General features: G+C 37.1%; 1 protein-coding gene across 1 annotated transcript in view; it reads left to right on the top strand.

The window, feature by feature from the left end:
• Nucleotides 1-3,384, top strand: part of Ac76E (adenylate cyclase type 2 Ac76E) — a 935,623-nt gene extending 932,239 nt beyond the window's left edge. Inside the window, exon 21 of the mRNA XM_071595784.1 lies at nucleotides 131-3,384. Within this exon, the coding sequence (XP_071451885.1) occupies nucleotides 131-271 (141 nt within the window). The 3' untranslated portion in view covers nucleotides 272-3,384. The remainder of the gene's footprint in view (nucleotides 1-130) is intronic.
• Nucleotides 3,385-16,714: the final 13,330 nt, after the last annotated feature.

The raw sequence follows: 16,714 nt of genomic DNA, 5'->3' as shown, positions 1-16,714 counted from the left end.
TAAACTCACTTTTTCACTATAATTTCAACTGCAAATTTTAAATATATTTCAGTGCGTAAGGGATTTTGAATGCATAGTTTACAACCATATAAGCAATCAAGTTAAAGTGTGTTCCCTTCATTCTTTCAAGGTGACAGAGGACACAGCAAAAATATTAATGAAGGCTGGCTATGAGTGTGAGTGTCGGGGACCTACTTTCGTCAAGGGGAAGGGAACACTCACAACGTACTTTGTCAGGACACCATTTGACGCCAAGCCAGAAGAGAAGTGAATCCCAGAAGATAGAACATGCTATGGTGGGGCCATACGGCACCATACATCAGGGAGGATAACTCAGAAACACTGCTAGAGATGGATGTTTGATGAAGTGATTCGACAACGCTTGTTGTTCAAATGTAAATAATTTTGAGTCCCACGTGTGCAATGGAATAGGCATGAAAAGGGCTGCCTCATTCTGAATATTTTTTTAAGGAGCATTGAGATTTTAATGGGATAATCATCTTCCAGAAAATGAGGCCAATATTAAGGATTACTCTTTACCAAAAGTTTTAGGTGAATTAGAAAATACAGAATTTTAAAGTGACAGGCATCTGGAGTAGCAGGAACAGTAAGGAGGTAGAAAATCCCTAATCATCATATGGAGATTCGAAATATTTTTAATTGAATTGGAAAATACATTCATCATGGTTGAGGTGAGATGGATGAATTGGTAGAAACATTATAAATGGACCTATTTTGTAGAAGACCACAATAATTACTGGACATCAAAATTAGTCCATCACCAAAATGAGCAGTGAAGAATATTCAATGAATAAGGCTGTTACTTAAAACATTTATGTAGACAAAGTCATTAGTAAATAGGGTAAGTCATGTGTTTTGGCTGTAGCATAGCCCTAAGAAGCTAAATATCTTTTGGCAGTGGTTGAAAGATGAAAAGTACATGAGAGGGGAATGGGTGCCTATTTTTAATTAGCACCTATGCATCTGTTAGAGATGGAAAATCATCATATGAGAGAGAAAATGAAATTTTTCCTCCAAGTGTGTGCCAATTGTCAATTCATAAAACCATAGGGGATAAATAATCTATAATTTTGAGATTATGGTATTCACGATGAAAATGATTAGCCTGTAGATCATGTTGAAAATATTTTAGGAAACTTCTGTCAAGAGCAACTTTTGACATATAGTATTATTGCATTGCCATCATTACACCTTTAGGGTTTAATGTCTTGAGAGAATGACTGTCAATGAATATTTTTGACGATAGTATAATGGGGGATAAAAATAAAGATTCCAGCGCAAGGTCTTAAACATATGAAAAATGTGTTGAAGTGAATGACGGATTGATATAAATATGATTGACTTAAAAGTGACAAACATAATTAACAAAATATGGCTCTCTTTGTTCAGGATTCTCACCTTCCAATTGTGACCACGCAAATACACTTACACTTTTTATTGGGCAGACACTTTACTCTAACAGACTGAAAAAACTTATGTTCCTTCATCCTCCAAGATCTCTTCATACCTAAGATGAAATTTTCTAAGGAAAGTGTGTAATCCATTATGTTCTATTGTAGGTCTCATGCAAGAAATATTCTCTGTAATCTAGATTAGACAGAGAAACGGGTTTTGTACATACCAAAAGTAGTGGTAGCTAAATATTTGTCTGCAGAGATCGGGAAATGACTTGAGGAATATCTTACCCACTTCTCTTCCAATGCAATTAAGGTCACTCTGAATTTACTCATGCATTCATTAACGATTGATTTTGATTTTGGATGTCTCATTTGCAGGCATGCAAATTTGCCCCCCCTTGATTCCTGTTAAGAGCTTTCTATTTGAACTCCAAACTTCTTGCTAGGAATGGCCCATCAGTATAGCCTGGGAGTATTCCAATCCTGTGTATATCTTCAACTTTGTGCACTCATCATCCCTGATGAAATACAAGCAAGCAAAATTGCTAAACTTCTTTCCATGAATGGGCAACAGAGGAAGGAGCAAAAAAGAGGCTCCTCGTAAAAATTTGAATCTTCATCTCATAACATGACGTATTAATTGCAACAAAATGATTTTCAATTGAAAATTGTCTTGAATAAAAGTCAGTCCTAGGAGATTCACTTTTATTAAACATTGAATTTGTGAAAAAAAAATTTTTTTCATCATAATTCTTAATTTAAATGAGCAAGCTATATTATCGGCAATGATGAAATAATTAGAGATGTGAAAAATCTCATTTGCACACCTCAATATTTATTATTTATTTTTGTTGCATGATGGTGACTTTCTAACTCAGGGCATCATATCAAATCTTTTCCAGCTGCCAATTGATAGCCAGGCAAGCACTGGGGTTGGATCCATTAGGATGGCGACAGGGACTGACTAAAGAAAGCAGTGCATGATTTGTTGTAGTAAAACAAAATTGAAAGAATAATAAGGGAGTGTGACCTGCATTGTTGCCTGCCTGTGCTATTGAACTTTTATCATAAACTATGATTAGAACTTAAAACTATAATCTGAACTACAAAGTAGTACTCTTAATTGATACAGATCTTTTTTACTTTTCTATCAAAAAAAGTTCTTTCTCAACAATATTTATACAAAATTAGATGGCCATGAGTCCTGTAAAACTAACTCTCGCTACCCAACTGAATCCAAAAGTCAGCAATGCCAACTTCTTCCATGTGTAGTTGTGTCAACAAAAATGGATTTATAAAAATCCAGAAGTAATACACTAAACATCCCTTAGTGTCATTGGAATGTAATTTTTTTAGTGCACGCTTGAATTCTCTCTTTCAATGTGTCTTTGTGCCCCAACTATTGATGTTCAACTCATGTGTGGATTCTGTAAATTTCCTCTTGATCCATACAACATGTATGTGAAAGCAGGCGTGATGTGGCCTGCCTACCCCATGACATAGAGTAATTAGTTTCTCATTATATGCCTTGCATAATAAATGTTTTGGTTTTCAGTGCTCTATGAACTCCAATAGGTGACTCCCATGCACTATGCTTGTTCAAAATTGAAAGACAATTGAGGTTAAATGGTGCACCACTAATAGTAGGAAACGGAATTTGTATATGAATTAGGTCAAGTGTTATTTTACATGGAAGTTTTATCGATGGATGAAGAAGTATAAACAACCGTTTATCGCAATGGCCTCCGAATGCTAGATATGGATTTGCAAAGCTGCCTTTAGTAAGTTAGCATCTCCTTTGTATGAAAACAGTGTTCATTTGAAAAATGTGTATGCAGAGGAAAAATGCCTATTTTTACTCTCCACATGAGCAGTGCCTCCAATCAGAAGTGTGAATAAATTGCATAAGTATGCCGTATGTGCTGTGCATTTTCAAATGTCAAAACATGAACACAAATACATTTTGTTTGAAATTGTGAGCAGAGATTTATTTTTTCCATTGTCTTAGTTATCCTAAATGAAGGATGTGATAAATCTCATCTGGTCTCCTCCAACTGTTTCTTCGTACATTTGTGAATTTCTAGCTCAGGGCATCATATCAAATCTTTTTCAGCTGCCAATAGGAGCAGGATGTAAATTTTGATTCATTAGAATGGGAAAAGGGATTGACTGTATTGTAAAGGGATTGAATGTAGTACATGATTTGGTGTTGCAAAATCAAATAGGGACTGGCCCTGACTTTTCGCCTAAATGGGCTATTGATTAAACTATAATAAAACTAAAAATTCTAATCTGGACTGCATATATTACTCGTAATTAATACAGCTTTTTTACTTTTCCATCAAAAAAGTTCTTTCTCCAAAATATTAATGCAAAATTAGTTGACAATGAATCCTGCAATTCTATATCCCAAATTCCAAATTAATCCAAAAGTGAATTTCGCCCAATTCTTACATTAGTTTATGCCTGAAGATGGATGGATAAATTAAAAGAATCAGAAATAATCTTCCAAAAAATTCTTCAGTATCGTTCATGTAACACGTGTTTTAGCTTCAATCAATATAAATTTCTCTGTGTCCTTGAGTCTGTGTCTCAACTATTGATGTGCATCTCAAGCAACAAATTAACAAATTCTGCACTTCATATGTGCAATAACATTGTCAGTTACTTCAAATTGTTAGGCATGTCCATGGGAAAGACCAATGACTCCTAAGTTTCAATTGAAGATGTGGATCTTTCCGAACAAGGTTTGGGAAATAAGACATACATGGTTGGTATAAAAAGTATCGGGAAAGGTTTCTTAAAATTAGATTTATTTCAGATCCTGCTACAAAGCCTCAAATTTCTTAGAAGTACATCCAAAATCGTCAACCCACTTTTACCAGCAACTTTCCATGACACAAAGGCTCCCTGGCAGATTCCGGAAGGTCCTTAATGGTATACGTTCAAGCTTCTTTGGCGGCACTTGAGGAGACGCTGGAGAAGATAAGATGAAGACCAGAATTTGAGGAATGCAATATGGGAGGCGCGGTCTCTAGAAAAGGATTGGAGATATAGTAGTATAGTAGTATCCCCATAGTAAGTGGGGATATCATAGTTTGTGAATGAAACATACCGTCCAAACTTGGTGAAAAGCCGCTTTAAGATCCGCTTTAAGGAACAGGGCATGCATTGCCAAGCCTCCTGTGATCCTGAGTGGAAGTGATTATTCCTTTTGATGGAGAATTTGGTGCGTGGTCGATACTTTTGCCCTAAATCCAGCCTACTCTGGCCGGACGTGGGAATTCTCCAAGAGGACAGTCTGGAGACGGTGGTGGATGATGGATTCAAAGAGTTTGCTGAGGGTACAGGGGAGGCCAATGGGTCTGTGGGAGGAAAGGACGTTTCTGGGGTCTTGGGAGGAGGATGACCTTTGGTGCTTTCGAGGGCAGAGGAGAGGTGGTTGAAAAGGTCTCAGAGGAGTGAGATCATGTTTTCCGGGAGGTGTTAAAGGGGCATGTGGGTTATTTCATCCAGGCCAGGAGCAGATTTATTTTCCAAGAAATTCTTACATCCTATTTGTCTATCCTACCATAATACGCTGGGGCTAAAGATACATATTCAACATCATCCCTAAAGAGGCATCCTTCCAATTTATGCCAGAGATTCAATCTGTATTTACTCCAAGAGTGATTCCCAACCAAGCTCCTTTAATATATTGGGTACACCACTAACTTTATCATAGCAGCGTTTCATAAATCTCGCTCCTCTATGCTGCATGTGATCCAATTCGGCCATCGATATAATTTCATTGCTGATTGTGTTTTGCCATTCTGCATTCCGATGGTGGTTACGAAGGAAGTGACTTCATGAGCACTTTGATATGTTCTTGATCCAGCCTCGGCCTGGTTGTCTGCCAGATTTTACGTGCCCTATTCCTTAGTTTCATAATGTTAATTATTTGCAGAGCATGAGTTTGGAGTGCCATAGGTGGGAAGAAGCAAGTTTTGCTCACTGCATTTCGAATGAGGCCTGCCTTGGTATTGTAGCAGTGGTGCCATCCCTGACCTTTGGGCCCTCTTCCACATTGCCCTTCAATAATAAACTCTGGTCTCCCTCATGCTATCCCAACTTCTCTTTTCCTGACATAGTCTTTGCTCCATGTGTCCAAACCATCTCAACCTTCATCCCTCAACCTTCCTTCCTTCCAATAGGTCCCAACATTTCCATTCCTCAGATTTAGCCACCCCTTATCTTGTTCACCCCTTATGCTCCACACATCCGCCTTGGCATCATCACTTATGCAACTTCAATATTCCTCCCCTGGAATCTGGCCACGTCTCTGCACCAGAGAGCATCCAAGTTCTCACCACAGACTTTTGTTAACTTTCCATTCATCTTAGAAATGCCCTTCCTGTTTCACAGCACATCTTCCTTTATTGATTCCACCCAAATTTTATTCTCGCTGTATTTCTGCCTCCAGTCTTGCAACTCTCCCTACTGTTCATCTCCAGGTATTCCTACTCTTTGATTGGCGGTAGCTTCTGTTCCGCAAGTTTGATACAGATGCTCTCCTCATATTTCTGTGCACATTAATGGAAGGAGAGACGTTGGCAGTCCAGTGGGTGGAGCGCTAAGGTCCCCACTTGGAGGACTGGGTTCGATTCCAGATGATTACTCTGCACAACCACAGTCCACCCGAGCTGAGGACTTTTTGTTGAAAAAATTGGGATATCGGCAGGTCCTCAGTTTTCTTCAAAAAGATTCACTTGGGGCCTAGTCTGATGAATATGGTGGAGGTGGTAATAATTCGAACTGTAATTCCATAATTTTTGCCATCCAAACTATGCATGTGTGAACCAAGGCAAACTATGCAAATGTCCCATTCAATGTCTTCAACAAAGAGAAGATTTTCTTTGCCAAATGAGGACTATTTTTCTGATTTATTTGTGCTACTGGTGCAACAATGGCGCATAATACTCTCCATTTCCACTCTACACTATATTCTACCACAAGCTCTGCAAGAAGAGCTCTCCAAGAGTTCTGATTCCTTCCCCCCTTCATCCATCCAACATCCCTATCCTATTCCTTCCCTTTCCTCATTTGCCAAAACATACATATGTCAAAACATATGATTTTACATAGCTCTGATACTTGTTCATTGTAGCCAGAGGATATGAAGAGATTTGAAACTTTTGAGGCATAGGAATAATGAAAAAATAAAATGGATGGAAAGGAGAGTTATATTATCCATTTTAGGGGAGAATTACCCGTATTGAGAGACATTTGAATAAGGCAATAATGGTGGGCACAGGTGATATCAAGAGGTAGTATTGAAGACTATGACTGTGTGGGGGAGAAAGTTAGAAAGTTGATTCGTTTGATATTTTTAAAGAATGAAAGAATATGTAGAGTTGAAAACAGGTGATTGAAATCAGATGCCTAAAGGGCATGTTATTTCCTTCAAATTTGCTCGGTATCATACGTATTAATTTTTCATGTGAGTTTCTTGGTAACTTTCGAGGTTACTTTCGATATAACTTCCGAGGTAACTTTTTAAGTAACTTAAACTTTCCATATAACCTTCAAGGTAACTTTCAAGATAACTTTTGAGGTAACTTTTGGGGTAACTTTCGAGGCATCTTTCAAGGTAATACCGGGGTAAATTTCGAGGAAAGGTCCTGGTAACTTTTAAGGTAATTTTCAAGGTAACTTTTGAGGTATTTTTCGTAATGAATTTCGTGGTAACTTTCGAGGTAAGTTTGGAGGTAACGGGTGAGGTAACTTTCGGGGTAACTTTCGAAATAACCTTCGAGGTAATTTTCGAGCTAACTTTCGAAGTAACGATCAAGGTAACTTTCGCGTAATGTTCAAAGTAAGTTTTTTTAGTAATTTTTTAGGTAAATTTCGAAAACACTTTCGAGGTAAATTTTCAGGTAACTTTCGGGGTATTTTTTGAGGTAATTTTGAAGGTAAATTTCGTGGTAACTGTCGTGGTAACTTTTGAGGTAACTTTCAAGGTATCTTTCGAGGTATCTTTCGAGGTAACCTTCGGGTAACGTTCGGGGTAACCTTCGGGTAACGTTCAAAGTAAGTTTCGTGGTCACTATCGAGGTAACTTTTGAGGTAAGTTTTGATGTAACTTTCGGGGTAAAATTCGAGGTAACCTTCGAGATAAGTTTCGAGGTAACTTAGAGGTACCTTTCGAAGTTACTTTTAAGGTCAAGTTTTAGGTGACTCTAGAGGTATGTTTCATGGTAACTTTCGAATGAAGTTTCGAGGTAACTTTCGAAGTAACTTTCGAAGTAACTTTCGAGGTCATTTGCTCGGTAACTATCGTAGTTACTTTTCATGTGACATTTAGGGTACTTTTGATGTAACTATCGAGGTAATTTTTCAGGTCATTAGCTCGGTATCATTCGTAGCAATTTTTCAAGGTAGTTTCGTAGTAACTCGCGAGGTAATTTTCGATACAACTTTCGAGGTAACTTTTTAAGTAACTTTAACTTTCGAGAAATCTGTCAAGGTAATTTTCGAGATAACTTTCGAGGTAACTTTTGGGGTTACTTCGAGGTACCTTTCGAGGTAATATCGGGGTAAATTACGAGGAAAGTTCCTGGTAACCTTTGAGGTAATTTTCGAGGTAACTTTTGAGCTAACTATTGAAGTATGTTCCGTGGTAACTTTCGTGGTAACATAGGGTTCGAGGTAACTTTCGTAAACTTTACAGTAAGTTTCCTGGTAACTATCGAGGTAACTTTAGAGGTAAGTTTCGATGTAATATACAAGGTAACTGTCGGGGTACCCTTAGAAGGAACTTTCTAGGTAACAATTGAGGTAACTTTCGGGGTAACTTTCGAAGTAACTTTGGAGGTAATTTTTGTGGTAATTTACGAGGTAACTTTTGAGGGAATTGTCGAGGTAACTTTCGAGGAAACTTTCGAAATAACTTTCAAGGTAACTTTTGAGGTAATTTTTGGGGTGACTTTCGAGGATACTTACGAGATAGGTTTCGAGGTAACGTGTGAGGTAACCTTCGGGGTAACTTTCGAGATAACCTTCGAGGTAACTTTCGAGCCACCTTTCGAGGTAACGATCAAGGTAACTTTCGGGTAATTTTCAATGTAAATTTCGTGGTAAATTTCGAGTTAACTTTCGAGGTACCTTTCGAAGTAACTATGGAGGTAAATGTTGAGGTATGTTTTGGGGTAAATTTTGAGGTAACTTTCGAGATAGGTTTCGAGGTAACGTGTGAGGTAACTTTCGGGGTAACTTTCGAGATAACTTTGGAGGTAATGATCAAGGTAACTTTCGGGTAATGTTCAAAGTACGTTTCGTGGTTACTATCGAGGTAACATTTGAGGTAAGTTTCGATGTAACTTACGAGGTAACTATCGGGGTACCCTTAGAAGGAACTTTTGAGGTAATATTCGGGGTAACTTTCGAGGTAACTTTGGAGGAAATTCTCGTGGTAACATTAGAGCTTTTTCAATGAAATTTTCGTGGAAACTATTGAGGAAACTTTCTAAGTAACATTCGAGGTAACTTTCGAGGTAACTTTCGAGGTAACCTTTAAGGTAACGTCTGAGGAAAAACCTGAGGTAATTCGAGTTAACATTTGAGGTAACATCTGTAATGACATCATAGGTAACATTCTAGGTAATATTACATCTGAGGTAATATTTCGTTAACATTCGAGGTAACATTTGAGGTAACCTCAGAGGTAACATTCGAGGTAACATTCAAGGTAACATTAGCGGTAAATTTTGAGATAACATCTGAGGTAATTCGTTCGACAACATTCGAGGTAATATTTGATGTAATATTTGAGGTAATTTTCGAGGTAACATTTCAGGTAACATTTGAGTTAACATTTGCAATAACCATTGAGGTAACATTTAAGGTGAAATTCGAGGTAACATTTGAGGTAACATTCGAGGTAACATTCGAGGTGACTTTCGAGGTGACATTCGAAATATAATTCAAGGAAAAATTTGAGGTTACAGTTGCGGTAACATTTGAGGTAACATTCGAGTAACATTCGAGGAACAATTCAAGGTAATATCTGAGGTAACATTCGGGGTAACATTTAAGGTAACATTCGAGTAACATTCGTGGTACAATTCCAGCTAGCATTCGAGGTAACATTCGAGGTACTTTCGAGGTAACATTCGAGGTAACATTCGAGGTAACATTTGAGGTAACATCTGAGGTAACATCTGAGGTAACATCTGAGGTAACATTCGAGGTAACATTTAAGGTACCATTAGCGTTAGCATTCGAGGTAATATTTGATTTTTTTTCGAGGAAACATTCGAGGTAACATTCAAGGAAACATTCGATGTATCATTCGAGGTAACATTCGAGGTAACATATGATGTATCATTTGAGGTAACATTCTTGGTAACATTTGAAGTAACATTCGATGTACTTTCGAGGTAACATTCGAGGTAACATATGAGGTAACATCTTAGGTAACATCTTAGATAACATTCGAGGTAACATCTGAGGTAACATTCAAGGTATCATCGAAGTAACATTCGAGGTAACATACGATGTAACATTTGAGGTAACATTCAAAATAACATTTGAGGTATTATTTGCGGAAATATTTGAGTAACATTCGAGGTCACATTCTAGGTAACAATCGAGGTAACATTCCAGTAACATTCGAGGTACAATGCAAGGTAATATCTGAGGTAACAATCGGGGTAACATTTAAGGTAACAGTCGAGTAACATTCGAGGTAAAATTTGAGGTAATATTCGAGGTACCTTTCGAGGTAACATTTGAGGTAACATCTGAGGTAACATCTTAGGTAACATTGGAGGTATTATCTGAGGTAACATCTTAGGTAACATTCGAGGTAACATTTGTGGTAACATTTGAGGCAAGATCTGAGGTAACTTCTGAGGTAACATTCGCGGTAACATTCAAGGTAATATTTGAGGTAACATTTGCGGTAACATTCGAGGTAATATTTCATTTTTTTTCGTGGTTACATTCGAGGTAACATTCGAGATATCATTCGAGGACATATATCGAGGAAACATACGATGTAACATTTGAGGTAACATTCGAGGTAACATTTGCGGTAGCATTGCGGTAGCATTGCGGTAACATTTGAGATAACATCTGAGGTAACATTCGAGGTAATATTTGAAGTAATATTTAAGGTAACTTTCGAGGTAACATTCGAAGTAACATTTGAGGTATCATTTGCGGCAACCATTGAGGTAACCTTTGAGGTAAAATTGAAGCTTACATTCAAGGTAGCATCTGAGGTAACATTTGTGGCAACATTGAGGTAACATTTGAGCTAAAATTCGAGGTAACATCCGAGGTAACATTCGAGGTAACGATCGAGGTAACATTCGGAAGAACATTTGAGATGGCATTCGAAGTGACATTAGAGGTAACATTCGAGGTAACAATTAAGGCAAAATTCGAGGTAAAATTCGAGGTGCCTTCCGAGGTAACATTCGAGGTAACAGCTGAGGTAACATCTGAGATAACATTCATGGAAACATGTGAGGTTACATTCGCGGCAACTTTCGAGGTAACAATCAAGGTTACATTCGAGGTAACATTGGAATTATCATTCGAGGTAACATTTGAGGTAGCATTAGAAGTCACTTTCGATAAAACATTCGAGGTAACGTCTGATAAAACATCTGAGGCATCTGACGTAACATTCAAGGTAATATTTGAGGTAATATTTGGGGTAACTTTCAAGGTAACATTCGAGGTAACATTTGAGGTAAAATTTGCAGCAACCATTGAGGTAACATTTGAGAAAAAATTGGAGGTAACATTCGAGGTAATATTCGGAAAAACATTTCAGGTGACATTCTTGGTGACATTCGAGGTAACATTTGAGGTAACATTTTAGATAACATTCCAGTAATATTCGAGGGACAATTCAAGGTAACCATTCTGCGGTGAAAACCCGGACATGCAGAATTCTTTTTTTGCATCGTATTTTACCTCGAATGTTACCTCGAATGATACCTCGAATGTTACCTTGAAAATTACCACGAAAAAAATCAAATATTACCTCGAATGTCACTTAAGATGATACCTCAGATGCTACCTCAGATGATACCTCGAATGTTATCTAAGATGTTACCTCAGATGTTACCTCGAATGTTACTTCGAAAGTTACCTCGAATGTTACCTCGAATTTTACCTAGAATGTTACTCAAATGTCACCTTAAATGTTACCCCGTATGTTACCTCAGATATTACCTTGAATTTTTCCTCGAATGTTACTCGAATGTTACCTCGAATTTTACCTAGAATGTTACTCAAATGTCACCTTAAATGTTACCCCGTATGTTACCTCAAATATTTCCTTGAATTTTTCCTCGAATGTTACTCGAATGTTACCTCGAATGTTACTTCGAATGTTATCTCTAATGATACTCAAATGTTTCCGCAAATAATACCTCAAATGTTACCTTCAATGTTACCTCAGATATTACCTTGAATTGTACCTCAAATGTTACTCGAATGTTGCATCGTATGTTATCTCGAATGTTACCTCGAATGATACCTCTAATGTTACCTCGAATGATACCTCGAATGTCACCTCCAATGTTACCTCGAATGTTACCTCGAAAAAAGCTAATATTACCTCGAATGCTACCGCAAATGTTAACTTAAATGTTACACCAATTGTTACCTCAGATGTTACCTCCCTCGAAAGTTCTTCGAATTTTACCTAGGATGTCACTCAAATGTTACCTTAAATGTAACCCCTAATGTTACCTCAGATATTACCTTGAATTTTACCTCGAATGTTATTCGAATGTTACTTCGAATGTTACCTCGAATGTTACCCTGAATGTTACTTCGAATGTTACCTCGAATGTTACCTCTAATGATACTCAAATGGTCCCGCAAATAATACCTCAATTGTTACATTGAATGTTACCTCAAATTTTGCATCGTATCTACCTCAATTGTTACCTCGAATGAGACCTCAAATGTTACCTCGACAATTGCCTAGAAATAAATCAAATATTACCTCGAATGTTACTTAAGATGATATCTCAGATGTTACCTTGAATGTTACCTAAGACGTTACCTCAGATGTTACCTCAGATGTTACCTCGAAAGTCCCTCGAAGGTTACCTCGAATGTTATCTCGAATTTTACCTATAATGTTACTCAAATGTTACCCTAAATGTTACCCCGGATTTTACCTCAGATATTACCTTGAATTTTACCTCGAATGTTACTCGAATGTTACCATGAATGTTACCTCGAATGTTACTTCTGATGTTACTCAAAGTTTTCCGCAAATAAAACCTCAAATGTCACATTGAATGTTACCTCAAATGTACATCGTTTGTTACCTCGAATGTTACCTCGAATGATACCTCGAATTTAACCTCGAATGTTACCTCGAATGTTACTTCGAAAGTTACCCCGAAAAAATCAAATATTACCTCGATTGCTACCGAAAATGTTACCCTAATGTTGCACCGTATGTTACTTCAGATGTTAACTCAAATATTGCCTCAAATGTTTTCTCAAATGTTACCTCAAATGTTACCTCGGATGTTACATCGAATGTGTTACCTAAGATGTTACCTCAGATTGGTTACCTAGAATTGTACCTTGAATTTCACTGGAATGTTACATAAAATGTTACATCAAATGTTACCTCGAATGTCACCAAGAATGTCACCTCAAATGTTTTCCGAAGATTACCTCGAATGTTACCTCGAATTTTACCTCAAATGTTACCTCAATGGTTGCCGCAAATATTACCTCAAATGTTACTTCGGATGTTACCTCGAAAGTTACCTCAAATATTACCTCAAATATTACCTCAAATATTATCTCAAATATTACCTTAAATGTTACGTAAGATGTTACCTCAAATGTTGCCTCAGGTGTTTTATCAGACGTTACGTCGAATGTTACCTCGAAAGTTACATCTAATGTTACCTCGAATGATACCTCCAATGTTACCGCGAAGAGGATCTTCGACCTGAAGACGCCGGATGAAACTTCTGCGAAACTGTTGTCGGCTTCAAACAACAACGCGGTGAAAACCCGGACATTCAGAATTCTTCAAGCCACCGCCGCGAAAATCTACGCATCCATTTGAGGTATTATTTGCGGAGAGATTTGAGTATCATTAAAAGTAACATTCGAGGTAACATTCGAAGTAACATTCAAGGTTAAATTCGAGTAACATGTGCGATAACCATTGAGGTAACATTTAAGGAAAAATTCGATGTAACAATTGAATTACCATTTGCGGCAACAATTGAGGTAAAATTCGAGATAACATTCGAGGTAACATTCGGGAGAAGATTTGAGGTGACATTCGTGGTGACATTCAAGGTAAAATTCGAGGAAACATTTAAGGCCAAACTGGAGGTACGATTTTAAGTTCCTTTCGAGGCAACATCCGAGGTGACATTCGAGGTAAAATTCAAGGTAACATTCAAGGTATAATTCGAGGTAAAATTTGAGTAACATTTAGGTAACATACGAGGTAACGTCTGAGTTAACATCTCAGGCAACATTCGAGGTTACATATAAGGTAACATTGGTGGTATAATTTGAGGTAACATCTGAGATAACATGTAAGGTGATATTTGCGGTAACAATCGAGGTAATTTTCGAGGTATAATATGAGGTATAATATTTGAGGTATAAAATTTTCATATAATAATAATATTCGAGGTATAATATTCGAAGTTACATTCGAGGTAACATTCGAGGTAAAGCTCAAGGTAACATTTTGGCTTAAATTAGAGGTAACATTCGAGGTAACATTTGAGGTAACATTCTAGTTTAACATTCGAGTTAACATTCGAGGTAACACACGAAGTAACATTCGAGTTAAAATTCGAGGTAACATTCGAAGGAACATTCGAGGTGACATTCGAGGTAACATTTTGGAAAAAATCGATGTAACAATCGAGGTAATTTCGAGGTAACTCCTGAGGTATCTATCAAGGTAACATCTGAAGTAACATTCAAGGTAGCTTTTGAGGTAACATTCGAGGTTACATACGATGTAATATTCGATGTAACATTTGACGTCACATTCGAGTAACATTCGAGGCACAATTCAAGGTAACATCTGAGGTAACATTCGGAGTAACATTTTAGGTTACATTCGAATAAAATTCGAGGTACAATTCGTGGTAACATTTCATTAACTTTCGAGGTAACATTCGAGGTAACATCTGAGGTAACATCTTAGATAACATTCGAGGTATCATCTGAAGTAACATCTGAGATAACATCTTAGGTAACATTCGAGGTAACATTTGAGGTAGCATTTGAGAAAACCTTTGAGGCACCATCTGAGGTAACATCTGACGCAACATTCAGGTAACATTTAAGGTAACATTTTCGGTAACATTCGAGGTAATATTTTATTTTTTTGAGGTTACATTCAAGGTAACATTGGAGCTAACATTGGATGTATCATTCGAAGTAACATTTGAGGTAACAACCGATGTAACTTTCGAGGTAACATTCGAGGTAACGCCTGATGTAACATCTGAGGCAACATTTGAGGTAACATTTAAGGTAACATCTGAAGAAATATTCGAGTATCATTTGAGGTAAAATTCGAGGTAACATTCTAGGTAACATTCGAGGTAACATTTAAGGAAGCATTCGAGGTAACATCCAAGGTAACATTCGGAAGAACATTTGAGGTGACTTTCTTGGTGACATTCGAGGTAACATTAGAGGTGATATTTTAGTTAAAATTCGAGGTAACATTCGAGTTAACATTCGAGTTAACAATCGAGGTAACTTTCGAGGTTAAATTAGAGGTAACATTCGAGGTAAGATCTTCGGTAACATCTTAGGTAACACCTGAGGTAACATCTTAGTTAAGTTTCTTAGTTAGCCTTCAAGTTACCATTTGAGAATATATTTGAGGTAACATCTGAGGTAACATTCGGGGTAACATTTAAGATAACAGTTGCGGTATCATTCGAAATAATATTTGATTTTTCTTTCGAGGCAATATTCGAGGTAACATTCAAGGTATCAATCGAGGTAATATTTAAGAAACCATTCGAGGTATTATTCGAGATAACATTCGAGGTAACAATCAAGGTAACATTCGAGATATCATTTGAAATAACATCGGAGGCAACATTCGAGGTAATATTTAAGGTAACATTGGAGGTAAAATTGAGGTAACATCTGTGGTAAAATCTCAGGTAACAATTGCGGTAACATTCGAGGTAACATTTCAGGTAAACATTCGAGGTTATATTCAAGATAAAACTCGATATAACATTCGAGGTAAGACACAAAGTAACATATCAGGTGACATTCTAGGTAACATACGAGGTTACATTCGTCGTGTCATTCGAGGTAACATTCAAGGCAAAATTCATGGTAACATTCGAGGTAACATTTGAGGTAATTTTCAAGGTATCATTCGAGGTAACATCTAAGTTAATATCTGAGGTAACGTCTGATAAAACATCTAAGGTAACATTCAAGGTAACATTCGAGGTAACATCACAGATAACATTCGAGGTAACATTTGAGGAAACATTTGTGGTAACATCTGTAATGACAACTTAGGTAACATTATTCTAGGTAACATTTTAGGTAACCTTTGCGGTAACATTGGAGATAACTTTTGATGTAACATTCGAGATAACATTCGGGGTATCATTCAAGGTAACATTTGAGGTACTATTTAAGGAAAAATTTGAGTAACATTGGAGGTAACATTCGAGGTAACATTCGATGTAACATTCAAGTAACATTACAGGTAAAATTTAAGGTAACATTCGAGGTAACATTCAAAGTAACATTCAAGGTGACATTCGAGGTAACATTCGAGGAAAAATTCGAGGTAACATTCGAGGTAACATTCGGGGTTACATTCGAGGTAACAATCGAGGTAACATTTCAGGTAAAATTTTGGGTAACATTCGAGGTAACTTTCAAGTTAGGTTTGGAGGTAACGTTTGAGGTATCATCTGAGGTAACATCTGAGGCAAAATTCGGGTAATATTTAAGGTAACATTTGCGGTAACATTCGAGGTAATATTTGATTTTTTCGCGGTAACATTCTAGGTATCATTCGAGGTAACTTTTGAGGTAACATTAGATGTAACTTTCGTGGTAACATTCGAGGAAACGTCTGATAAAACATCTGAGGTAACATTTGAGGTATCATTTGAGGTAACATTTGAGGTAACATTTGAGGTAACATCTGACGTAACATTCGAGGTAATATTTGAGGTAATATGTGAGGTAATATTTGAGGTAATATTTGAGGTAACTTTCGAGGCAAAATTCGAGGTAAC

This window comes from Hetaerina americana, unplaced genomic scaffold (assembly GCF_022747635.1).
Source record: "Hetaerina americana unplaced genomic scaffold, ioHetAmer1.1.p SCAF_7, whole genome shotgun sequence".
NCBI lineage: Eukaryota > Metazoa > Arthropoda > Insecta > Odonata > Calopterygidae > Hetaerina > Hetaerina americana.
The sequence above is the reverse complement of the archived record's forward strand: the minus strand, read 5'-3'. Positions and strand labels throughout refer to the sequence as shown.